The sequence below is a fragment of the Haliotis rufescens genome, unplaced genomic scaffold, assembly GCF_023055435.1.
Source record: "Haliotis rufescens isolate VD_foot unplaced genomic scaffold, xgHalRufe1.0.p SCAF_10, whole genome shotgun sequence".
Lineage (NCBI taxonomy): Eukaryota > Metazoa > Mollusca > Gastropoda > Lepetellida > Haliotidae > Haliotis > Haliotis rufescens.
Genome location: NW_025963780.1, coordinates 44164713 through 44191982, shown reverse-complemented (window position 1 = coordinate 44191982; position 27270 = coordinate 44164713). Strand labels below are relative to the sequence as shown.

Genomic DNA, 27270 nt, shown 5'->3' with positions numbered 1-27270 from the left:
AACTGACATCACTATAATCGTCACTGTTTTGCTAAATTGTTGTTGTTCATAAATAATGCAAATACTGTTACTATCATCTTCCCGAGGCAAGGGAGTTAGCCTACTATAAAAGTCCAGTTTCAACCCTTGCCAAACTAGTCTCGAATTACAGAGTTACAGAATTTTGGCTGGACTAAGGAGTCTATTCATTGTCAATCATAAATTGACGTGCAGATTTCGGTCGATTGCAAAATGTGCAATGCATGTGTACCGTCAGCTTAGTGTCAACAGATATTTAAAAAAAACTTTTTAATCAAGTAGCTCGCGTGATTTGATACACTTCGCGAAGTAAGACCCGTTTCATTACAATATAGATCTTGATTATCGATCAGATCTTCTAGACAGGACCGCGCCATTTTGTTTTAACCAAAAGCAAGTGATATCAGAGTGGAATCTGATTGGTCAGTAGGAGGGACGTAGAAGGGACATAACTCGCAATAGCCGCTGGTGGCGCTACGATCGAACTCAGAAATGCCAACATAGTTCGGCAAGGGTGGAAGCTGGGCCATTACAGTCACTGAACTCCCTTGCCTCAGGAAGATGTCTTAGTACTATCATTACTTTGCGCAATAAGCAAATCTCATGCAAATCTCATAAACGTTTTGATATCGTGGGATCTAATTAAAGTAATGTGTGCGTAGTTGTAAGTGTGATTGAAACAATATATTTAAAAACACATACACGCACACATACACATACACAGCTCTTAAATTAAATTAACGCAGTGGCCTTCCATGTGCTTTACATCTGTGTACACGAAGTGTTTCTCCGCTGATAATGATACTTAAAGTCCAAGGCACACACACCTACGCTCTTATATCATTTCCTTGCACGCCGATACGTTATCTTATCGATGGCAATTATTTGTGTCACAGATAATACCAGACTGCCAATATCATTTCGTGTGGAGCGTTTACGTAATGACGCCATTGCTTGACACATAGCATTTCCTGCAACGCATACATGTCATTTATCCAAAGACCAATGAGATGTACTGATTGCTGGAAAATGTCTGACTCCACATTCTCTAAATAAAAGCAACAAAAAGCATTTCCATAGTCTCTTTCATCGTCTTTCAAAAATCTCCACTCCCTCGCTGTTTTTCCATTTCCATTTCCATTTCATAACCGGAGACGTATGTACTAAAAGCACAAGGAACATATTTCAACCATGTGAAGCTTTCCGAAAATGAATAAATAATAGATACCCCAGTAATGAAAGATTTGGCAGAACGATTTTTTGTAACTTACAAAATAATTGTTAATACTTCGTTGAACACCGAACGACAGTCTACTGACTGTGATAAAAATACAGATCTGACACTTACATTTAGTTCTCTTCCTTGAACGTTAAAGTGAATCGAACACAGTGTTATCCAAAGAAATCGCTGAAAGGTTATTGCATTCGTTCGTGTTTTTAAGTCAGTGCGTGCTGTTGTCAGTTTTAGAACCCACAAACTTAAAAAGAGGAAACGGAATAGAAATAAAACCATTCTGTCCCAGCCAGCTGTTATCCTAAGTCTGGCTGCCCAACATGAAAAGTCTGTAGTTGTTCCCACTGACAAGGCATCAAATAACATAACCATCATATGTAAGCATCACTACATAAATTGTATGATCAAAGAACTGGGTATAAATGATATATCAAATAATGCCACATATAAGGCCTGAGGAAGAAATTCAAAAACTTACTATCCCACATGACAAACTTAACGAAAAACTTCATGGGTTTTTTGTTACAAAACGTGGTGTACACAGACACAGTTACATATCTATATTCAGAGGTTCAGGAGAATTTGTGAAAAATGAAAGCAAATACCATCTGAAGTTTACTGAGAAAACAGTATGTGAAATGCTGGACATCCTCATTGATAACACCTACGTAAAGTTGGGGGGTAGGACATTTAGGGAAGCAGTAGGGATCCCCATAGGCGCCAATTGTGCTCCCCTTCTTGTGGATCTGTTTCTTTATCCATATGAATAAGAATTTCTATTCGGATTGGCAAAGTCAAAACGAGGTAATTGGGCCAAGAAGTTTAGCTTAAGCTTCAGGTATGTCGATGATCTGCTATCGTTCAATAGCAATTAAATAGCCAATTCCCTTCCACTGATTTACCCACCTGAACTAGAAATATAGGAGACCAGTGAGACCGACTCATCCGTTTCATATTTAGATCTATGCATGAAGATTCAGAGTGACAAAACAATCTCCACAATACTGTATAACAAGAGTGATAACTTAATTTTCAAATGGTTTCAGTTGCATTGTCATTGAGAACAAAGTAATCCTAAGTCCTAATATCAATAATTATGCAGAGCCATGTATACAACCAAGTTCCAAGTGGCAGCTGCCATGGTAACGATCGTGTGACGGGCCCTTCGTGACGCCGGTTCGTGTCTACAGTCAAATTGGAGGTCACATTTATTTGGGTTCAGTTATGAAATTTGAGTGAGTGAGTATGGTTTTACGCCGGTTTTAGCAATACTCTAGCAATATCATGAGGGGGGACCGGAAAATGGACTTTACACTAAATACCCATGTGCGCAATGGAACCTGGCGTGACGAGCCAACGCTTTAACCACTAGGCTTACCCATCGCCCCTACGAAATTTGCGGTAACATGGTAGTGAAAAACACACAGAAATAGGCGTGTCAGTTGGACGGAGTGACGCGGAGCTGACCCATAAATGTGAAATACTGTGAACCGACATTCTTGGATATCGTCCATCATCATGTAAATGAAGACTGGTAGGATACATGTATATTTACATTTGGGGCCCACGATTGACAAGGAGTCTGAATGATAACAACCTTGTGGTCACAGTATAACATTTATGCTTTTAGCAGAAATTTCATATGGCCATGGCTTGGGTTGTGTTGCTGTTATGTATATAGGAACAGAGTATTGCATTAGGAAAGTAGAAGTCAGATATGTGAACAAGATTGTGTTTGTTTCTGTAGATTACTGATTTTGTTTTGGTCACTACCTTTGACAAGTTCAACTTCATACTCGGGGTGTGGGCAAGGACTCTTGTCGACTGTATGACGACAATGTTATCAGACACTGTACCCCCTCTCCATCAACAACGTATCATCATGGCCGAGGGGTTTGTTAGTTAGATTCTTCCACATGACGACGAATGCTTGGATGTTGGGATGACAAGAAGAATACTGTGAATTATTTATTTTATTGGCTGTGCATTGCATCTTCCCTTTGTCCACGTACGAACAGCATAAGGCGTGGAATTAATATGAACATAGTGTAATCCGACTCATAAATAGCAAAGTTTGGGAAAATGCGCAAAATGTCTCACTCTAAAATCAATAAACACAAGCAATAGACAACTTTATGCTCTAATAAGGAAATATTTGTTACTGCAGAATGAACATCACACGTGGACATAAAAAGATATATACGCGCTTGAGCTGTAACAGAAGAAAACATACTTGAGAACAAACCTTTAATAGCAAATAAAATAAAAGATGAGAAAGAATTACCCAAGTGGATTGCAATGATGTTTTAAGCACAATAGCATCGCATTATGTGTAGATCCTGTAAGAGTATATATTCGTCATTAACTATGTTCACAAGTTGCCGGTTACGTCACGTCATTGTCTTCGTCACTATCGCGGAGTCTAGCGGTGTTAAAGAAGTGCCAGTGCTGAAGAGACCGAGGTTAAGCCTTTCAGACAGACATCTCCGGAGGAGGCTCTGACGTCAAGATTAACTGTCCACACGAGCTGACTTGGTTCATGTATGTCATCCTATCCCATCGATGCGCAAAAAAGTCTCAATTACATATAAAAAAACACAAGCAATAGACAACTATATGCTCTAATAGGGAAACATTTGTTACTGCAGAATGAACATCACACGTGGACAGAAAAAGATATATACGTGCTTGAGCTGTAATCTATAAGATTTTTAACAGGTGAGAACATACATAACGACACACCTTAAATAGCAATTAAATAATAGATGAGAAAGAATTACCTAAGTTGATTGTAATGATGTGTTAAGCACAATAGCATCGCATATGTGTAAGTCCAGTGTTAACATATTTTTGTTATTCAAAGCCATGTGTAATTTAAAATAGCATGATTATACGCCCATGTGTAGATGCACATGATACAGGGTTTCATAGAATAAAGTAACACTTTACGTTATAAAGCACACAAACGCGATTCACTTCTTTAAGCATAGTTTACAGCTACATGCATTCACATAATGATGTCCTAATACAGATGACCTTCACATGTCGAGTCACTTCTTCTGAACCTTTGCGTACATGGCATCAATGTCCTCATCCTGCCCTGGGTTCTCTCCAGCAGAGTACTGCCCGGATGTTCCACGAGCAGGCTTCCTTGGTTTGTCTACTTGAGTATACACATCCGTCACCTGATCAGTGCCCCGTGCTTTGTTCACCTTGGCATAGAGATCTGAAACTCTATCATCCCTTTTCTCCTCTGAATGTCCCCCACTTGCCTCTGTATTGACAACTGTGTCGTTATAATACTCAAGGTGTCCTTGTGTCACCCAGAAGTTTTTGCCCAGACTGAGGCCTGAAGGTGCTGGCCGTGATCGCGTGAAGCCATACGCGTAAGGTGACTCCAGTTCGGGTTCGTAGCCATCTTTAACGTCATCGCTAGTCTTCCTGTCCAATTGCCCCAGCTTGTAGTCATCAGTTCCTTCATAGATTGGGTTAGGCACGTTTCCATCACTTACAGAGTTCCGGGTACCGTTTGGCTCGTTCCGATCCTCGTGGTTTTCCTCCATGAGTAAACGTTTTGGATTAGTATTCTCTGAACTGTTTCAAGATAATATTAATTCAGTAGGTATAATGAAGGCTTTATATATGAAATAAATATATTGCTTTGCTTGTTGTATAAGCTCGTATGCATTGGCTTAATTTTGGAATACTTCTTGGAACCGATTGATATATTATTTAACTTCATACCGATTAATATACCATTATTGCACCATGATCGTCAGTAAGACCGAAGAAGATGTGTTCAGTGCCTCAAGGACAATTTTACATCGAAAATGAGAAGCACAACTAAGACAGATTCGATATCAACGTAATATGTCAAGTCTTTGAATGGCATTTTGAAGTGATACACATGAGGAAGTGAGGAAGAGAATTTATGGATGTCAACTACTTTATTATGAGGAACACATTTAGGAGTATAGGCTTTCTCAGGTAGGAGGAGGAAGTAAATTCATATCACCGGATGAAGGAGTAAGCAAATACTCCTTAATGTTGTGTTCCTCATAATACCGAAGTTGACACCCACAAACTCTCGTCCTGAACTCATTTTATATCATGTTTTTAACGGAAGTATAGGATATGAGAAGTGTTTCACTGATATGCATAATCTCAGTAACCATGCATGATGATTTTATCAACGATAGATGAAAGATCAATTACAAACATACTCTTGAATTGCGATGTATATTTAAGAACACAGCGATTCATGCATGACTAATTCCATGTAGAGTGAATGTTCTTTCAGAGAATGTGTGGGTATGTTATTCCCCGATATGGTAATACTAATTGTAAAAGCTTTTACCTTTTCTTTCGTCGGACGCAGACCGTGATTGTCACAATGATTGCTATCATGATGACTCCTCCCACACTGCAGCCGATTATAACCACCTCTGTTAACATATGCCGTAGTATTAGATACATACAGTTTTACATTGGAATATGTGTTGTTGTGAGTCACGAGTCAAACCTTTTGTGATCCTTTTTCATCCCCCTTGTAGTGACATTTTATTCATCTATTATCATTCTCAAGTGCCTATACACTGTTGATTAGATGTGAGGTGAGGTGAAATGGAGTTACACGTCGCGTCCAGGATTATTGCACTTATATAGCGCCGTGCATGCACGTGTGTGTGTGGCTGCTTGTACTAGCCCGGACTGATGCCGATTTATAGTGCTAGCACACTGAGATACCATGCAGCAGTTTAACATGAATACCCCACTCAGACACAGTATTAATCGCTCAGCCCAGGGTCTGCAACTGGTCGAAGCGGTTGCACTCTTCAAAATGGCGGTAAGCTACCGCTTGGTTGTCTTGCCCAAATGAAGAACGTAATAGATGAGGCTCGATGACGTGCCCATGAATTTATGACTAGTCATGACCACTTTGAAGATATGGAACAGATTGTGGATGCCTTTGTCCATTTCCCAGTAAAGAAATTATTTTTTCCCTGTCAAAATTTCCGTCAGCCGCCATTCTGGTTTGAGACGGAACCGACGTCAGCCAGCGATTGGTGCGATTGCAACTGACTGAAAGTTAGCGCCCTACTGTACATCGTTTGCAAGCGATTGGCTTTTCGCAACGCACCCATGGTGACGTTCAGGTTTGACTTCGGAATGTGACCTCCTTTCCCTCGGTCGCATCTGTCAATTACCACACATTTCGGTATGTTTAACGGGGGCATTAAGGGAGTGATCACTAAGTGAAAAGAAGTATATTTTTAAATAGAATCACTCGTGTCAGATTTATTTATGTAAACCTGAAATCGATCAGTTGTGATCGGGAAAGTACTATCTTATATTATCTCCATCACTTTGTGCAGTTTGAGCAGGCATTATGATTGTTATTGTTATCTCCTGAGATAAGGTTGATCCCACAGAAGGGACATCACCTCAGGGGGCAAGTATTGAATATTGCATTCGCTTCACATTAAACTTCAAACTTTGAGTACCTTTGCTTGGTGTTGAAGGAAGAGTTTCTGTTGCAGCTGGAGTCGATGTGTCATTATCCATTGGTGGAGTGGCCTCTGGCAACACGATACATATCATATCTTTAGAGTGGGTGTGTATCACTGCAGTCAGCTATATTCAGGCGAGATATAATCAAATCTTGACCTGACAAACACGTGAAGGAAAACATGAGCACCGATCAAAGTCATGGGTGCAGCATGACATGAAACCAGCCAAGTCGCACCTGCTGATCTCATCTGGTGGCCTCATACAACAACCAACTGGGTGCCATGAAACCTTTCTCACCCGGATTTCCACGCGGTTTTGTTTGTTTGTTTAACGCCGCACTCAGCAATAATCCAGCTATATGACGGCGGTCTGTAAATAATTGAGTCTCGACCAGACAATCCAGTGATTGACATCATGAGCATCGATCCACGTAATTGGGATACTTTGACATGCATCAACCATGTCAGCGAGTCTGACCACCCGATCCCGTTAGTCGCCTCTTACGACAAGCAAAGTCGCCTTTTATGGCAAGCATGGGTTGTTTCTAAAGACTTGTTCTACCACGGATCTTCACGGGTCTCCCCCGAGGTATTAAAATAAGTGAATGACGATATGTAACATGGTTTCAGCAATAGGTAGCAAATTGGAACTTGTAACTACTAGAGGCAGATAAAAAAAAGTCAATGAAGTGTCAACATGGCCACATTGGGATACAATGCCACACAAAACCAAGCAGGAGTGCTATGAACTGCCAAGTGTTTACATATATTGTCCACACGTGATTCGTACATAAAAGCAAGTATACACTTCAAAATATTCTCCCAATGTCAGTCAACAGATTGAAAGGTACTAGGTCTTAGGCACCGTGAAGAATGGGAAGTACGACAAGTTGGAACTTGGGAAGCAAGCATGACATTTCGAAAGACATTTCGTTTAATTCACTGAAACCATCATGTTTTCAAGAAAAAAAAAAACAAGCCAAAAACCTGTTCGTAAAACGAAAGGTGTTCCAATACAAAAGGTCTCATCGTACAAACACTAATCTAATTTGACAGCAAGTTTGGCTACTGGTCAAATCACATAGATAATGTAGTAGATAAAGTAAGCCCTATGATTGATTAACTGCTTTAGAAATTTCAAATGCCGCCTGTCCAGAAAAACGTCATAGAATATATACCGATAATTCATTTTACCAATATTCGACTATTGTGACCAGGTATGGGATAACTGGTATTGGAAAGGCTTGTGTTTCGACGCACTGAGAACAATATGTGGAGCTACTCGTGGTACCAGTCACGAGTCTCTATATTCTAAAACTAACCTTACACCTTATCCAAAAGACGGCAATCTCATACATTAAAAACATTTTACAAAATGGTTAACAAGTTGGCCCCTGAATATCTATGTAACCGTGTTCCTAGATTGTTCCTCCTAATGTCTCAGCGGGCGCACGTTTCAATTTAAGAACTTCTTCACAGCTACAGACTGTAAATGCTAGAACAGTTAACTACCACAAATCATTTTTACCCGACACAGTGCGAATGTGGAATGAATAACCGGATAATGTTCAGTTAAAATATACTGTAAATGACTTCACTAAATGTATCACCACAACAGAAAATCCTTTAATATTTGGCTTAAATTAAGACTATGGTACCCGTTTCTGTCAAAGTATCTATTCCCGCCTCAGATTTAACTGAACACAGATATCATAGACATACGCGTCTACTACCTGCTGCCGTGGATACCATTATGAGGATCCAACTCATTACCTCTTTTCATGTCGCAAATACTGCAAATTTCGGAACAATATGTACTACTATAAGAAAGGATATGACTTTTATGACAGTATTATATGGAAATGCTATAACATCTTCTTGTAGAATCTGTTCATTTGTACATTACAAAATCTAAAAGATTTAAAATTTAGATATGTGTCTTATTTACGATTACGTAAATCAAATTGTTGTTTGTATGCGTGACATGATGATATGTAGAGGTACAGCTGTACATGCATATATGTGTATACATACATGTGCATGGATGCACCGGTTTGGTCATATACCAATATCTGTATCTGTGTATTTGTGTATGACTTGTATATTCGCAACATAATAATTGCAATAGTAGGTACAATTAATCTAAATTATGTTATGTACAGTTTACCCTTATTAATTGTTAAATGTCCTTTGTATGAAAGTCCGCATATCTGCCATGTTTCTCCTTAATAGTGTCAAACACATTAGTGTCAAAAAGGACAGATAATTCAATTACATAAGTAATTTCACTGGATTTATCAAAAAGAACAAGATCAGGTTTGTTGGCCTGGATAGGTCTGAGGCTGTATATGGGCCTATTCAAAATAATTTTGTATTTATCATTTTCCATGACGCCCTCTACATATTATGGGCCGTACCATGGATGGGCATTTTGATGCAAAATCACTTTCGAATTGGCGGTAACTGACCCTGAGAAGCAAACAGAAAGCCATCTGTTTCACTTTTCGGGCCAGCCGATTTCATCCACAGGGTTGCTGATCCTCTCAACACACTGCACATAAACTCGATGCAGTGGTTGTTCAGATTGCCTCACCTTGAATCTGGGAGTATTAGTGTTAGTATTATTAATTGTATCTTCAATAACTATCGCTTGTGTTCAGTAACAAACAAACAAACAAACAAACAAACAAACATGCAAACATACATACATACATACATACATACATACATACATACATACATACATACATACAAACACACACAAACACACACACACACACACACACACACACATACGCACACATACACACATACATACATACATACATACATACATACTCGTGGGTTTCACGGAAGTGGTAAACTTCGGGCTTTCCTCCCACATTAAGCTGACACGCCGCGATATAACTGTAATACTGTTAAAAGAGGCGTTAAACCAAACTCACCCACCACCTTGATCAGAAGAAACATTTGCTTAAATCAGCGTCCATTGTACGATTCCAACTATAGCACAAGCATGTGTTTATGAATCACTATCAAAAAGTTATGACACCAGGTGTAAGCGAAACCGTGAGCGAACCTCGTGAAAAGAGAGAAAGGTTCTAAGTTTATATACTGCGTGTACCTGACGTCGTTTCTGTGACTCCACTCTGCTGAGGGAGTGTTGTGGGAGAGTTTGGATCGGGATGGCGGGGAGTGATGTTGGAGGAAAAGCCGTTCACACTGGACAACGATAGCGTGGTAGAGGCATTGCTGTGCATCGTTGTCCCTGCTGACGTTGTTATTAGTTGTGCTTGTGGCTTACCAGGTGATGATGTCACCGCTACCTGTGCGTGGTTGCTGGAGGCATTATTGGACGTTACTGTTTGTGTAGTAGCAGTGGCAGTGGCAGTGGCAGCAGCAGTAGTTGTAGTTGAAGTAGTTGATGTCGTAGTTGTTGATGCAGACGTTGGGCAGTTCAGTGACACATCTGCAGGAATGTTGGCTCCACAGACGACGGTAACATTTTCACCTGTATCCGCTGCAACAAAATGATTATTGAATAATACCACATATACTCGTGCACATCCACACCAATTCACGAAATAAATCAGACAGACAGTGTTTACACTAACACACGGAGTATCGCCACCAGCGTCAGTTTATGTACTTTTATTAATTTCAAATTATGTACTGGCTACCACGCCTTATATTATTTTGTTAAACACTACATGCGCGGTAGGTTATTACCGATGTGGTAGGTAAATATGAAAGAGGTTATTGATACTGCAGACAAATGAATAATACATGTGCATGTGCATTCACCATGTGCACTTGTTTGTGTGTTCTGCCATGACATTATGTACTAGTATTCGCTCGACCATCATCATGTTGACAACCGCATCACCGAAACATCTACCTAATATGACTTCTTTCGACATCTACAGCCCTAATGGTAGAATATTTCATGCAAAAACACGAAACATTGTGTAATACCGCGGATCCTTAGTTTTTTAAAGGGGACGAAACGACAAACGACTGAAAAGTTGGAAACATTGACATCATTTTGTGTTGCTGTAAACTTCCTGCGCTGAGATGCTTTTACTTCCTGTCTCTGGAACATTATGACGTCAAAATAGTGGCGTGTACTTCAGCACTCCCAACTGCAAGGATCGATTCACTGCTCTCGGAGGTGGTAGAATAATGTTTACTTGGTATTCCCGGTAGGCTTCTTCCTGGTTCTATTACCTCTCATAGGAGGGATTGAACTATTTTACTGAGAATTAAACCTTGAATATATATGCGGAGACGACTGCGGACTGTCACTGATCCATTGGAACATTTAGCCTACACAGTGAGTGAGTGAGTGAGTTGAGTGAAACGCCGCTTTAACAGAGTTCCAGTTATATCACGGCGTGTCAGCTTAATGTGGGAGGAAAGCCCGAGGGTCTCAGACGTTTACCACTTTGGTGAAACCCACGAGCACGGGTATGGTGCTGACAAACCTAGAAACAAAATCGGGGCGAACCGGGATTCGAACCCACAGTCATAGGTTTTGGCGTGCCCAAAGGGACTCAGCACTGCTCACCCGTGCCCCCGTTCAGCCTACACAACACATTGGTATCCATACTGCTATCACAAACATATTCGCGTTCACTCTGTAGGGCGGAGATAAACATACCGTGTGTTCCGGTGCTGAACAAAGAAGTTTGACGTGTTTTTACATGAAACATCCCCCTCTCACTCTATGTAAAGGCACCAGGGAGTGAGAGGGAGATGCAGCAGTGAATAAATATGTAAAACTTCCTTTTCCCATTATGTCTTTGCGCAAACATTTATTGAAAATAAATATTTTTGCAATGATACAATTATCTGACAATTAACCAAAGGAATCAACCAAAGCATAAAAATCGGCAGGAAACATTGGGGAAAAGATGAAAGCACTAAGTCTTTTGTATTCATTTTTTTACATTTCGGCGGACCGGTTTATGATTAATATGTTCAGTGTCAATATCTTTGTGACGAGTGAGGCCATGTTGACGATATGCCAGGTACATACAGCAGCAGTTGCACAGTAACGTTCACTCTGAGACCGTGTCACACGTGTAGACTGCGTGTATTTATTCACTGAAACACTGAATGGTCAGAGGGAGGTGTGTCTGTACAAAAGGTAGCAATTTTTATGATTATAATGCTATTCTTAATCATATCGATACTTGCCCTTAAGCAATTTGATTTGAGTGAAAGTTACAGGTAGGTTTTGCTCCTTGATACATGAATAAAGATCTCAAACAACATATCCTAATAGTCATTGTGTTTATCCTTAAGCCTAGTTTAACACATACATTATGATAACAATGTAAAAAGGCACGACGTCAGAGCCGACGTCAGATTGCCATCAAGGAACTTTTTCCGCAAGACCTTTAGTCCCATTTCCAGGTTTACCAACACATCAGGGCAGATATAATTATTAATCACTTACCTTTCGCCCGCAACCAAAGAAATTCTTTTTCTTTACCTCCAGGATCGACTGTCATGAATATTGACATGTTAACATAGTTGAGCTTGCTCTCAAACATTGCGCTGGAACAGTTTCTTGATGCAGATGTATTTTTACAGTCCACCTTGGTTGACACATCCCCATCAGTGAAGTCCACAATGCAGGCGGCAGACACAACTCGGGTTGCAGCAAGTTGTATTATGACATGGGAGTTACACTCGTGAGAGTATGCTAGACAGTAAGCACGTGCCAACCCGTCATGTTGGTCGTTGTACAGGTACACCTCCTGTCCTGTTTGTGTAGAATTACGTTGGATATGCAGCACCGTGTCCTCTGAAAAGGATGGCCAAGTCATTAAAGTTGTGTATACTTCTAACACGACGGTAGATGTACTTGTATTCGTTGTAAACAGGTATTGAAAACAATATCCATTGGCTACTTGCTGTAAATAACTTCAAACATAATAAACAACAAATGAAGTACTTTATACGATGTAATACATAGAATATTATATCTTTTTATCCTTTCCCATTCAAGTGTGCGAGAGCGAGTTTAACGTAGCTTTGAACAGTATTTCACTATATCATGGCGTGTCGGCTTAGTTTGGGAGGAAACCAGAACTGATGTAGGTCAAGACTTTTATCACATTGGTAGAACACATGACCACTGGTATGATGCTGACAAGAACAAATACACGTAAGTGCGTCATTTGGGTTCAACGCCGCTTTTAACAGTGATTGTGATTGTGGGTTCAAAAACCAGTTCGCCCAAAATTATGTGTGTGGTTTTTTTTGTTTAACGCCGCTCTCAGCAATATCCCAGCTATCTGACGGCGGTCTGTAAATAATCGATTCTGGACCAGACAATCCAGTGATTGACATCATTATCATCGATCCACGAAATTGGTATATGATGACATGCATCAACCAAGTCAGCGAGCCTGACATCCGATGTCGTTTGTGGCCTCTTACTCGCCCCAAATTGAGTGTTCATGGGTTTCATCAAAGTTGTAAAAGTCAGAGAGCTGCATCACTTCGGGCTTTCCTCCCACATTAAGCTGACACACCGTGATATAACTGGAATACTGTTCAAAGTTGTGTTAAACCACATTCACCCACTCTCAAGTTACATATAAAAATAAGCATTTGTTTATTGCTTGACACCGCACAGCAGAACTCGTGTCATACGACGGTGAGCAACTGTATCATGACAATGAACAAGACAATCCAGTAACCCAATAACGCGTTTATTAATTTTGTTGAAAAAAAACCCATCTCTTAATTTAAATTACGTCTGCTGCGAATACGTGCAGAGGTTCTGCTGCTGCGTGCAGAGAAACACATGTTCGTTTTGCAACACTATTTGGGATGGGGGTAAGTTGGGGTGGGGTAGCTGATATTTAAAAAGCCGATTACATGAATTGATAATGGAAACTACTCACTGTGCACACATTCAAACGTGAATGTTACATAGTCTGCACCATCAGTATTGAGCAACCGACTTTCAGAAGTTGACAACTGACATTTTGTAGAGGCCGTGCACGTGCTCACAAAGTCGGGGAAGTAGTGTCCCGGGAGTTGGTTCTTCATAGCAGGGAGGCAGTAATCTCTCACGGTATCATTCTCACGCTGTTGACAGCAACGTCTGATTTCATCTACTCCCTTGTATCTTAAGCTTTCTCCACTTATTTCACTGTGACATGTGACGTCAGAGGACACCCCGAGTGTAAACATGGTAGGAAGAAGCATCTCTGTAGAGGCACACGGAGGATCGACTATCAACGGGAAGTTGTAACAGGCAGTCTTGTGTCTCAGGCCAGAGATAGCTGTACATTGTTAATATAAACTGATTTAAATTGTATAAACTGGTATTTACGGAAATGAATTGTTACCTACAACAATATATCTAGATAGCCAAATAACGTTTGCACATCAGTACCTCATCAACGCACTAAACCTTATGACATTTCACATAAACACTGATAACAAGGTTTGTGAAACCATATATCGTTACTTCTAAGTAAGCTATGTTTATCCCATGTAATCAAAACGCAAACCTGGTAGTTTTTCATTGGACTATGATTAATTTCGTTGCAATTTGCGTATAATGTCTGTAGCATCATGTATTCATTATGATAGAAATGTTACTTGCAATTCGTTATTGATGCCTGTAACATTCACTCACTCGGTTGATATGGGCTGTGCCTTGTAACACACTGCATCAGAGCCTGCTCATTTGGAGCCGGAACAAACTAACTTTGCAGTTGTTGCAATGGAAAGACCAAGGAATATGCTCTTTGGATTCGAATCCCCGACCAAGGGGGGTCTTCATGGCGAGATGCAGCGAAGATGCAATTTGCAAACTTATAATTCGCGAACTATTACATTACGTCATAAAATCTTCAGATGTCATCTTTTTTCTACAAAAGATCACTGCATATCCCAGAAATGGGAACTGACCAGCCTTAATAAATTTCAGTCGGTTGTTAAGCTTGTGTTCAATATCCGTATAAAGTGTTGGGCTGCCTTCATTATCTCTATCAATAGGTACATAATGAACAACATTTTACCTTCACATGTTCAAAATTCAGTGTTCAATCTTCAAGTTCAATATACAATTAGATGTACACGAGGCTGTCATCTAACATAGGATGAATGAGTCCGAATCTGATCAATGTACCAGTGATATGCACTTCTTCAACTAAACAGCGCTGAGTTTAAACCATGATTATATACATTGATGTCACTGTTACAGTACATGTAACACTGATATTATCATAAACATATCATTCTTATAACACTGAATTCATACACAAACGATGCTACGATACTTTCATAAAAATGATCACAAGATACCTTGAAGTATAATCCATGTCAGCAGAGAGAGGGACCCCCGCCACTTCCTCCACATGTTGTTTTGGTGTAGGCCTGGAGAAACACTCATTCAGAGCTCGGTGTCAGAGACTATAGGGGAGTAAACACAATGAGTGTGATAGTACCGTTAGTCATCATGCAGTTCTGTCATACACAACTATAGAGTGGTATCAACTATTTACTTTGTAATCAAGTAACATATGACACACTGGCTCTGCTTTGTAGAGAACACATGTATATAGGGTGTAGAAAATATAGTGTCTTTGTTCCAGATTTATGACAGAAAGTCTTTCTCCCCGTGAAGATTCCGGGGTAGAATAGGTCTTCAGCAACCAATGCTTGCCGTAAAAGGTGACTATGCTTGTCGTAAAAGGCGACTAATGGGATCGGGTGGTCAGGCTCGCTGACTTGGTTCATGCATGCCATCTATCCCAATTGCGTGGATCGATGCTCATGATATCAATCACTGGATTGTCTGGTCCAGACTCGATTATTTACAGACCGCCGTCATATAGCTGGAATATTGCTGAGTGCGGCGTTAAACAGCAAACTCACTCACTCACTCAGAAAGTCTTTCATGGCAGCTTGAATAAAGTTTAATCCAAATTTTGAATCATATATCAGGATTTTATTAGATATAACATGGTACGTGCGTACCTAGATTACAGATTAGCTCCAGAAAAAGTGGAATGTATTTAAGAAATCAAACCAAACTTTATACCAGTAAGAGATTAAATATTTCAAAACATACCGCACAAAATCTGTCACGTGTATGTACATAAAACAAACATGTTCACTAACGACTTCACAGGTGTAATTTAGGAAAGTATTCGATGGTATCCGCCAGGAATCCGGCGGATGGAAACCACCTATTTTTGGGACCTGTTGGGTACATATAATATAAGAAATACTGTCAAGATGTATCTGAGGGTTAACATGTACCGAAGACGCCCAACATACATGTAAGTCAAACGTACCTCACTACCGACTGCCTGCAACATTGATCAGTTCACATGACAAGTTTCAATCATTGTTTTGCAGTGTTTGAATGTAACAACGTACCTACCTCTGAGTGTATTACCCAAAGATCCACCTATGTCCAACTTCACCATGAAAAGCTGACACACAGACAATGCCATGCAGTGAACGTCATTACTTCCTTGTTATAAGCGCAGACGCAGTGTTGCACATGTAGCTGTTATCTTATCAGCCGCTTTAAACTTTGTCACGTGTAATAGTTAACGGCTATCGTGTGGTGGGTCCCTGTTGGCCCAGTTGCCTCAGTTCAAGGTGTGCCAGATACTAAAGTAAGTTTAATATAAACACTGATACTAATACATGTACATAATAAGGTAGATACTATTACATTCAAGACTTCCAATCTTCAACAGCACAATTGAAAAGCGTTTTTATACTCCAGAGATTTAACATTACAGAAGTACATTCAAGTAATGTTACACCATCAGGCGTGTATAAATGCCTTTTATGTGGACAGTGATTTTTTCCGTGTTTCGTGTCATTTGAATACATGTCATTTGTTCAAACATGTGCTGAATGAATGGTGGACATCTGTAGCGGTATTTGATCGGAACTCCTCTACAATGAGAAGCACTTGGTGAAATTCTCCTTCTAGTGTTATCTCTTCACAAGTGAGTATAATATTGTACAGCAACTTTAATGGCGGTATAGTCATGATATGGATTTTGCATTTCATGAGCAATCATGCTTAATACACGTGCGGAATTAGATCATTATTTCACATATACAAAATTAATGTGGCACCAATTGCATTGTGTAATGGTTGTGTTAATGTGATAATATAGGACTAAAAATTGGGGTGAGAAGGAAAGTGCCTTTTTTATGAATACTTAACCCGTGGGGTTCGGTTTGAGAATGAAAGGTGACTAAGTGGATCGCGTGGTCAGGCTCAGCGACTAGTTCATGAGGCGTATTTATACAAACTTTAAGTTACGTAAGTTTAAATTTGAAATCTAATAAACTTCTATTTCATCAAGATGTATTTACTTGTTTACGGACCTCGAACAAGGATGACCGAGTCGTCTAAGTCGCCGTCACTTGATTTGCAGGATTGCGTCAGGAACCTATGATCGTTGGTTCGAATCCCAGTTTTGTACAGATTATGTTCCTTGGTTTGTGAGTTTGTCAGCATCATAACCGTAGTCGTGGGTTTCACCAGGTTGGTAAATGTGTAAGACATGCATCCCTTCCAACATCGAGCTGACATGACATACACTACAACACAAACGTTTTCAACTTTATGTCGCCAAATATGTGTTTCGGCAGGCACCCGAGTCTGATTATTGAGTTAACGTTATTTATTAGCAATACTTGGCGGTAAGTTTTCAACTGTATAATGCTTCACACAGGAAGTATATTTGAATTTGGTGGGTATGTGGAAGTATACGCATTATATGGAAATATTTGGTATTCTTCAGTTTACAATAACTCGAATCAATGATGCAAATTCGTATTGTCTATGCAATATCGTAACATGTTGAGAACAATCAGACCCGATTAACAACTAATTCGATTTGTTTCCTCCACTACCTTCCATACTTATGTACATTTGTATTTGCATATCCTAATTTCTCATATCAGTGTTTGGTGTTACCAGCAAGTGTCCAAAACCCTAGTGTATCATGAAACGCTCTACCGTTCAGTCCTCGTGATCTAACATTCTGACAATTCAGGGCATAACCATCATCTAATACACAACATATGATGCCAAGACATATTTCATTTCGTCTTATACGTGTATATTAGTCTATTACCTATCCACAAACAGGGCCGTTTAGCCGATATGGAGAAAGAATATTTTACAGCCAGTAGCTCTTCCAGATCATTATCTGTCGGTAATATCCATAATATCAAAAAAGAAGTAAATTAATAAAACACTATACGTGTACATCAAACTCCTGACGATTTTATAACACTTTTGTGAGGACACGTAATTGCAGCAGGAAGATCGAAAGCCGTTATTAACGTGAGTTGCATGTCAAGGGTATCTGAACGGCACTGACCTTGTTGTTGGTTTGGTTGGTTTGTTGTTTAACGCCGCACTCTGTAAATAATCGAGTCTGGACCAGACAATCCTGTGATTAATATCATGAGCATCGATCCACGCAACTGGGATCGATGACATGCATCAACCAAGTCAGCGAGCTTGACCACCCGATAACGTTAGTCGCCTCTTGCGACAAGCATAGTCGCCTTTTACGGCACACAAGGAGTGCTGTGAAGACCTGTAGAATGTTACTATACTTTGTTTTTGTGGCCAGTACTTGACATGTGAGAGTTATTTGTGCATCGTTTAGATATTTCTAAGGGCTGGGGAAGTGAGGGGGTGGGGGTTGGGGTTGGGGTTGTTGGGGTGGGTGGGGATGGGGTGGGTGTGTGTTTGTTCACGGACGGCACTGTCAGATGCAGCGCCATTGATCTCGTCTTCAACTTTAATCGAATGAATCAATAAACGACGATACACATCAGAATTGTGGGGGGTGAAGAACATTCGTTTTTGTTGAAAATGACGGCACCATTCCATCTGTCATAAACTTTCTGTGAATTCCTTTCCTTTCCATTAGGAATTAACGAGATCTTGTCATATCTACAAAAATATATACAAGCAAAGTATTTGCCAATAAGAAATATCCTACAACAAATGTCCTACAGCTTGGTACAGAGTTTGCAAACAATTTTGACTGTTTATGCACAGAACCAGAATCATGTCCTAAATAGATTTTATATGAAGTTTCAGGGAATTTATATCATGTAATTTAATTTTAAAAAGTAACGATATCAATACTGACGTCATTACAACGTAATTAGAAGAAGCATTAAAACCTTCTGCAGTTATTTACATGAATACGGGAACCAAGTGTGAAGTCCACTTTTGATTGGGATATTGACAAAACGAAAGCAGTCTTAGTCACTGAGTAACTCAATGAAATTGATTTACTTCTGCAACACTGTAAAATAATATCAGCAACTAAACGACACCCTAGTGCTTCGAAAATGTAAATACACACCAAAAGGAAAGGAAATATTTATTTTTAATATTATGCCCATTTTTTATTGATTGTAAGATGATTCATAGGAGGTGTTGGCATATGTTGCCGTGCTGGTAGGTTGGACTGTAGTGTACGTATGTTCTTCTTCCATAGCTGAGGTCGTGTTGTAAACATCTGCACCATTCTTCCTTGTCTTGCGTTGATAGAAAAACCTGGGAAATAGAGGTTTCCACAATAGCTATACAGTAAACTACGGTTATTACGAACTCAAAGGGACTGCTAGTTTTAGTTGGTTATAACCGCAATTCGTTATAAGCATATATACAGCATAACTACAGCATGTAGTCGGGACTAAAAAGTTATAAGCGTGTTCTTTATAACCGTAGATTACTGTATAGTCAACATCGTAAGCACAAGGCTGGTCAGGTAGGGAAACAAAATTAATCGTAATATATATATAAGATTAACGTTTGTAAGTTGTTGCTCATACACAGAATAAAACATAATTCAATGCATATTTATTTTGTGTTGGACACTGACATTTTCTGAGATACCAAATAAAAGTAATAATAGGATTTACCTCGACATTATCCAACCTGAAACAAAGCCAACGAACAGAACAGCCACGGATACGCCTAGTGCTATGGGTAGTGTGTTGCATGGCTCACCTGAACAAGAAGACAAAAAAACACCATATCATTATCCTGCAATATATTTGTATGTTTGTTTGTTGTTTAACGCCGCATTCAGCAATATTCTAGCTATATGGCGGCGGTCTGAAAATAACTGAGTCTGGACCAGACAACCCAGTGATTGACATCATGAGCATCGATCCACGCAATTGGGATACGATGACATGCATCAACCAAGTCAGCGAGCCTCTTACGACAAGCATAGTCGCTTTGACGGCAAGCATGGGTCGCTGAAGACCGATTCTAACCCGTATCTTCACGGGTCTCTCAATATAACAACACGATAATGGGGTATTGTTGTTGTTTGGTATAGTTGTTGGCTTTGTTGTTTGAATTGTAAGACTGCCGAACCAGTGGCTTGCAAACAACCAGTCACCTGACGTGTTCACCTGTGTTCATGAGTCGTACACATTTCAAACAAATAAACACTCGCCTTTCACAACAAGCGCAATTCACATGTGATGTTACTTGAATGTCAAGCAATATCAGATGAATGATAAAAACAATAACAGTTTCTGACTCTGAATACAACTGGCAGGAATATTTAATCGAGCATATCAACTTCGTAGGTTCGTACTTATGGACACATGTTTTATGTCCAAGATTTATTGGCTTGTTCAGGGTCACGAAATTCGGATCCTCGAATTCTAAGGGGAACATACATGTTACCGCTAACAATGTGTGTTTGCTGGAGGCATTATTGGAGGTCTCTGTAGTAGCAGTGGTAGCAGCAACATTAGTACTTGTAGTTGAGGTAGTTGATGTCGTAGTAGTTGATGCAGACGTTGACGTAGTTGATGCAGACGTTGAAGTAGTTGACGTAGTAGTTGATGCAGGCGTTTGAAGCAGTTGGTGTTAACGTTGAAGTAGTTGATGTAGTTATTGATGCAGACGTTGAAGTAGTTGGTGTTAACGTTGACGTAGTTGATGGAGTAGTTGATGCAGACGTTGGGCAGTTCAGTGACACATCTGAAGGTATGTTGGCTTCACAGACGACGGTAACATTCTCACCTGTATCCGCTACAAGTAAAGGTTTTGAGTTAATGACATTGTGACAATACCTGAGATCATGTATAATATTCAGGCCCTCGTGCAGTAACGATGTACGTTTGTATGTGCGCACCAACTGTCATTGATAGGGGTATTATTTCCTGTGATAAAAAGGCTCATGGTGGTTTTCGTCAATACTTAAGCATTCGATCGAGTTCAATGATATTCGGTCTCCAGGCATAGATTCATAGTGGAAGAAGACGTGATACAAGTCCAACTCATGACCTGTTTTCATCCATCTGACTTTAATACAACATTGAGAAAACTGAATAATCTGACAGCTTTTAACAAACCATAAAATTGTCCTATATATTGATATATGGTGTTCGAGGATTCAGAATACAAGCTTTACGGGGACAAAGCTTCATTTTCCAAATATATTCCTCACTCATAATGACACCCAACAAGTATTTTGCCACTGATGTGATCATTATTTATGGATTTGACGCATAAGTGTCAGAAGAAACATTTTTACAGCAGTGTACACTTATTGGAAATGAGATTTTAATCTTTTTAGCACATATCTTATAAACAGTAAAGGTGTTTATCAATAATTTGCCTCTTACCTTTACTCTTTTTCTTGACGTCCAGGATCGACTGTCATGAATATTGACATGTTAACATAGTTGGACTTGCTCTCAAACATTGCGCTGGAACAGTTTCTTGATGCAGGTGGGTTCTTACAGTCCACCATGGTTGACACATCCCCATCAGTGAAGTTCACACTGCAGGCGGCAGACACAACTCGGGCTGCAGCAAGTTGTATTATGACATGGGAGTCACACTCATGAGAGTATGCTAGACAGTTAGCATGGGCCATCCCGTCATGTTGGTCGTTGTACAGGTACACCTCCTGTCCTGTGAGTGTAGAGTCACGTTGGATGTGCAGCACCGTGTCCTCTGAAAAGGATGGCCAAGTCATTAAAGTTATTCTTCTGACCGTCGTGTACTAATATTCCTTGTAAATGGGTATCCAAAGTAATTTCCATTGTCCGCATGATTTAAAAAAACACATCAAAGATAATAAGGAACGGATGACGTTTCTTACACAATGTAATATATGGAATAATAAATCTAATTTCCTCATCCCTTTCAAGCCTGAGTGAGTGAGTTTAACGCAGCTTTAAACAGACTGCCGTCATATAGCTGGAATATTGCTGAGTGCGGCGTAAAACAACAAAGCAACCAACCAACGCAGTATAGAGTGGACAGCGAGCGAGCACACGACTACCTAATAAAACACGAAGTACCAAACAAAAATCGCTTTTTCTTGTGACAGTCAGAAATAAAATATACATCAATCGGAACTGAACAATTCAGAAAGAGGCTAGCTGAAACTCTCAGCATTCCGTGTAAATGATAACAAATAAAATCCGGAGCTTCACTGATGTCCGTTACCTCGCGAGTTCACTTTTCGATCACCAAACAGTGGAGATAGGATCGTTGTTGTTCTTTTAGAGAGACTGATGACATGGTCGCCTTCAATTATTTGTCAATATTTAGCACGTATTAACTTCAGCGGGGAGTTAGTTAATACCAAAGTGGCAAGTTTGACAAGTTTTATGACAAGTTTATCATATTTGCATTTGAGGCCACATGGCCCATAGTGCTTCATATACAAACATGTACACAGCGCGCTGATATATGTTAAGTGCGCTGAACAATAAGGTGCCTATCTGGGTATGTTTCTTTTTAGATATATATATACACCTTTAATAACTGCAGGGTTTGCTGATGACAGAAGCTTGGATTATTTATCATTGAAAGGATTATAAAGGCCCTATAATAATAGGGCGGCAAAATATCAATGACTTGGGTTCAGTTAACAAGGTACGACGAACTCGTCAGGAAATATTGGGTTGTCAATAAATATTTACAGATCTGCTTAGACTTTCTCTGAGTTTCAAGATATTATGAAATATAATGTTTAAAAGCATTAACATGTGGAAATGTGTGGAATTCGAAAATATATTATAATAATTATGTTTAAACATAAATTAATACAAGTTTCTAATCGGACGTTAATCGAACGTTGGGCCAACGTTTCTTTGCTGAAACCGTTGGGCGAACTTGCTGTATTTATATTTTACATGGTTACATTTATTGCGCCTTAAAAGTTTAAATAACCATGCCTCCATCTGCGTGAAATGGATACACCACTTTTTGAAAGACTTGTGGTAGTTGTTTGAGGTTGAAAATTAACATTCTGCGTTATGACGGTCCACAAACATGTCTACCCTGTAGTAAGTGACGTGTAGCATGTATAACCAGTTAGGTTTTAATATGGTTTATGAACTTGCAGCAATGAAAGAATTGGCAACAAATAGCATACATAACTTTCGCCTGGTTGCATGACAAGGAGGGGGATTTGCCTCTGTCAGTATTAGGTCCCCAGCAACTTGAGCTGGTCGGGAGAGGCGGCTTGTCTGGCTCGGTGACCTGTTTGTCTGTGTGTCATCTACTCCGACGGCGTGGATCGTTGATCACAAATTCGATCACTGCACGGTCTGTTCCAGACTCGATTATTTACAGGCCGCCATGATATAACTGACATATTGCTGAGTGCGGCGTTAAACAACAAACGACCAAACACTACTTACATGTACAATGGGTTCCAATGACTAACTACATCACATGCTATATGGGCTTTCATAACATGCACGTAAAGCTCATAAGAAGTCCTGTCACGTTATATCTGAACACAGTCGGCGTTGGGCTTAGCGTTTCCTTACTTCCTGTCTATGGTCAATGACATATATACATAGCTGAAACATTTATTTATAATGGACACTACTCACTGTGCACACATTCAAACGTAAATGTTACATAGTCTTTACCATCAGTGTGCTGCACTTTACCAAGAGGTGTAGACAGCATACATTTTGTGGCGGCCGTGCACGTGTTCACAAAGTCCAGGTAGTAGTGATCCTTGAGTTGGTGCTTCATAGCAGGAAAGCAGTAATCTGTAACTGCATCATTCTCACTCTGTTGACAGCAACGTCTGATTTCCTCTACTACCTTCTGTCTTAAGCTTGTTCCACTTATTTCACTGTGACATGTGACATCAGAGGACACCCCGAGTGTAAACATGGTAGGAAGAAGCATCTCTGTAGTGGGACACGGAGGATCCACTATCAGCGTGAAGTTGTAACAGGCAGTCTTGTGTCTCAGGCCAGAGACAGCTGGACATAGAACTGTGAATGCAAATTGATTGAGACTAAAGTGTGACTGAATTAAAACTTAACCTCACATTGACAATATTTCAGTCATACCGTGCCGAGAGAGAGATTGTGACTGAAGACTAGTTTAAACTGGTATTTACGGTAGTGGATCGTTTGGCACATCCATTGTCAACTCAGTGCCTGCTCATTAAAATGACATTTACGGTAATGGGTCGTTACCTACAATAAGAGATCTAGACAGCTGAATAACGTTTGCTACATCCATCCATCGTCAAGGCACTGTCTGGAGCAGAAACTGCACATACACTCTGACGACAAGGTTTGCAAAACCATATACCTTTTATTATTATCGTTTTACATTATGTTTACCCCAATCGAGAAAACAAAAACGTGGTACATTCATCGGATTCGGAGTATTTTCGTTGCAATTTTCGTTACTTACCGTTACCGTACGGTAGAATAATTCATTCACAGAAATGTTACTTGCAATTAGATATTGCTGACTTTAACATTCTCTCACTTGTAATTTGCTATACCGTGACACTCATTGCACCAGTGACTGCTCATTTAGAACTAAATCAAACTTTGCAGTGGAAAGACCTTGGATGATAATCTTGGGATTCAAGATACGGTGTCACCCCTGTCCCTTACCCTGGAATAAACGAGCATGCTCTTTATTACTTACCCGTGAAGAGATCACCCGTTAAATAAACATACAGCTGTTTCAACATCATCATATTTACCAGTTCTGAAAATCTTGCACAAGAAACTACCACCAACATTTACAACAGCTCTAGATATTTGTGAAGCGTTTCCTCCTGTCCAAATCTCTTATTCTTATACAGGTAAATGGCATCCATAAAGGAGGTAGAAGATGCATTTTGCAAACTATGTTATTCACCATCGATTGCATTGTATCATTGTATTTTCAAATGCCAGCCATTTCCTACCAAAAATGTATATCCAAGAAACTCCAACTGGGCAAGCCTTTTTATATTTCATGCGGTTGTTAGGCTCTTCCTATGTTTAATATCCAGTGTTCTATCTACAAGATCAATCTACATTAGGTTTACATAAGGGTCTCATCTTACAGAGGATGAATGTGATGAATAAAACAGTTTGATAAACTAATTCGACCCATCATCTCAACATTTATAACACTCAATGCATGCTCAAAAGACTCTATGATTCCATCATAAACGAGATCACAAGATACCTTGAAGCGTAATCCATGTCAGCAGAAAGAGGGATCCTCGCCACTTCCTCCACATGTTGGTGTGGTCTAGGTCTGGAGAAACACCCATTCAGATGTTCGATATCAGGGTCTATAGGAGAGGGTATTTTGACAGTTTAACACAGTAAATAAACACCCACAAACATAGAGAGTGACACCTCTTTATTTTTTTTATACAGTTCCATGATGCACTGTCTCTGTTCTGTAGAAAACACAAGTATATTGGGTATAATACTTATACTCTCATCTATTTAAGTTTTTTCAAAAGCAGCCGGAATTATTTCTAATACGAGTTTTAAAACGTATATCGGGATCTCAAAACATAGTATTATATGACACGGTTCTAGATTAGACATGAACACTTGGAAAAAAGGCAAATGAGTCAAAGGGTTACAAATATACAAAACTATGTAAAAAACACATTTCATTTGGAGTAAAGGGCAAAACATCTGTGAAATTTATATGAATGGACCACTGAAAATCAGTCATGACACCATATCACAAAACATGAAGCAAAAACTTGTGTCTACATAAAACAAAAATGTTCACTGACGTATACATATACCCGTGTGCCTTTTAGGTAAGTATGTATCTGATGCTACCCACAAGGAATCAGATGGATGGAAGCCACCTTTCCTGGGTACGAGGGGTGTTCTGAGCCTCACAAAGACTTGACAGACAGATATTAAAATGATTTATTTTTCACCAGAATCCTCTTCGAACAGCGATGTTGGAGGGGTTTTATCCCAGTTTCGTAGAAGTTCGGTTGGTTGTCCAAAAGAGTTCTCCACCGCTGCTGTGACGTCATCGTTCGGCATGTTTGGCAACAGATGGCAAACTCACGGGACCAGATCAGGACAATAATGTGAGTGCTAAAGGAGATCAAATCGACATCCCTGACTATGGCAATGACAGTTTTTCGACAAGCAAATAGTCCTGATAGAAGAGCATATACTTTCTCAGCTTTCCACCTCTTAATTTCATTCTGTAATTGCCTCCAATGTGGATTAATATGCTTCGTATGCAGTCTGAGCTTTTGGAGGATGGTCCAAAATGATGACATCCAAAAACCTTTCAAGCTGATGATACAGTATTTGCCTTCCTTGGTGGTGATCTCAAATACTACAACTGTTTTGATCCTTGTTTGGACTGTACGTGGTAAACTTAGGTCATGTCCATAATTACAAATCGTCATAATAATCTTTCTGGATGGGCTTCAAACAAAGCTAGAATATTACAAGATATGTCGTGCGTCTCTCTCTCCTGGGAAATGCCTACTGAACAAGCAGCATGACGCTCAGCCATTCGCCGGTCGGTCATCACCATATCCTGGATTCTCTGGGTCATTTCTGGTGTTGTTGATGTGACAGGCCTACCAGGAAGGAATCGTCTTCAAGGGTCTCCCTACCACGTTTACACTCTGCTGTCAGCCTCTTTACGTTTGCATAGAAAGGGGCATCCTTCCCTAGTGTTGTACTCACATCTTCATGGATAACGTTTGGTGTTAAACCCTTTTTCTGAGAATACTTGACCACTGCACGTTGCTCAAGTGTGTCCATTTTCCAAAGATCAGTCTCCTCCTAATTTTACTGACTCAACAATAAGCTGAATTGTGAATATACCGCTGTGGCATCATGCAATGTCCACAAAAAAACATATTTCACTATAATACAATTCATTCTTTGTGAAGCTCAGAACTTATCAATCAAACCTTATAAGTTTAGTATCTGATGTTATCCGCCAGGAATTCACCAAATGGAAACCACCCTTTTGGGACCTGAGTGAGTGAGTGAGTGAGTGAGTTGGGTTTAACGCCGCTTTAAACAGTATTCCAGTTATATCGCGGCGTGTCAGCTTAATATGGGAGGAAAGCCCGAAGTGATGCAGGTCTCAGACGTTTACCACTTCGGTGAAACCCACGAGCACGGGTATGGAGCTGACAAACCTAGGAACATAATCGGGGCGAACCG

The 27270-nt window shown here is 39.9% G+C and overlaps 2 protein-coding genes across 3 annotated transcripts; both read right to left on the bottom strand.

Annotated features, from left to right (window-relative positions):
- Window positions 1–3210: 3210 nt before the first annotated feature.
- On the bottom strand, window positions 3211–16278 carry LOC124120898. 2 transcript variants are annotated; one of them, XM_048391181.1, is made up of 8 exons: window positions 16181–16278; window positions 15097–15204; window positions 13683–14066; window positions 12224–12574; window positions 9887–10282; window positions 6757–6831; window positions 5610–5697; window positions 3211–4846 (listed from the first exon to the last, which is right to left on the bottom strand). In XM_048391181.1, the coding sequence occupies exons 2-8, from the start codon at window positions 15182–15184 to the stop codon at window positions 4303–4305; spliced, it is 1926 nt and encodes a 641-aa protein (XP_048247138.1). In that variant the 5' UTR covers window positions 15185–15204; window positions 16181–16278; the 3' UTR covers window positions 3211–4302. The 2 variants fall into 2 exon arrangements, with proteins under 2 accessions (XP_048247138.1, XP_048247143.1); XM_048391186.1 differs by having other exon boundaries at window positions 10067–10282.
- A 5174-nt stretch (window positions 16279–21452) lies between these two features.
- On the bottom strand, window positions 21453–25381 carry LOC124120904. Its single transcript, XM_048386157.1, has 3 exons — window positions 25283–25381; window positions 23683–24078; window positions 21453–21784 (listed from the first exon to the last, which is right to left on the bottom strand). The coding sequence occupies exons 1-3, from the start codon at window positions 25368–25370 to the stop codon at window positions 21453–21455; spliced, it is 816 nt and encodes a 271-aa protein (XP_048242114.1). The 5' UTR covers window positions 25371–25381.
- Window positions 25382–27270: the final 1889 nt, after the last annotated feature.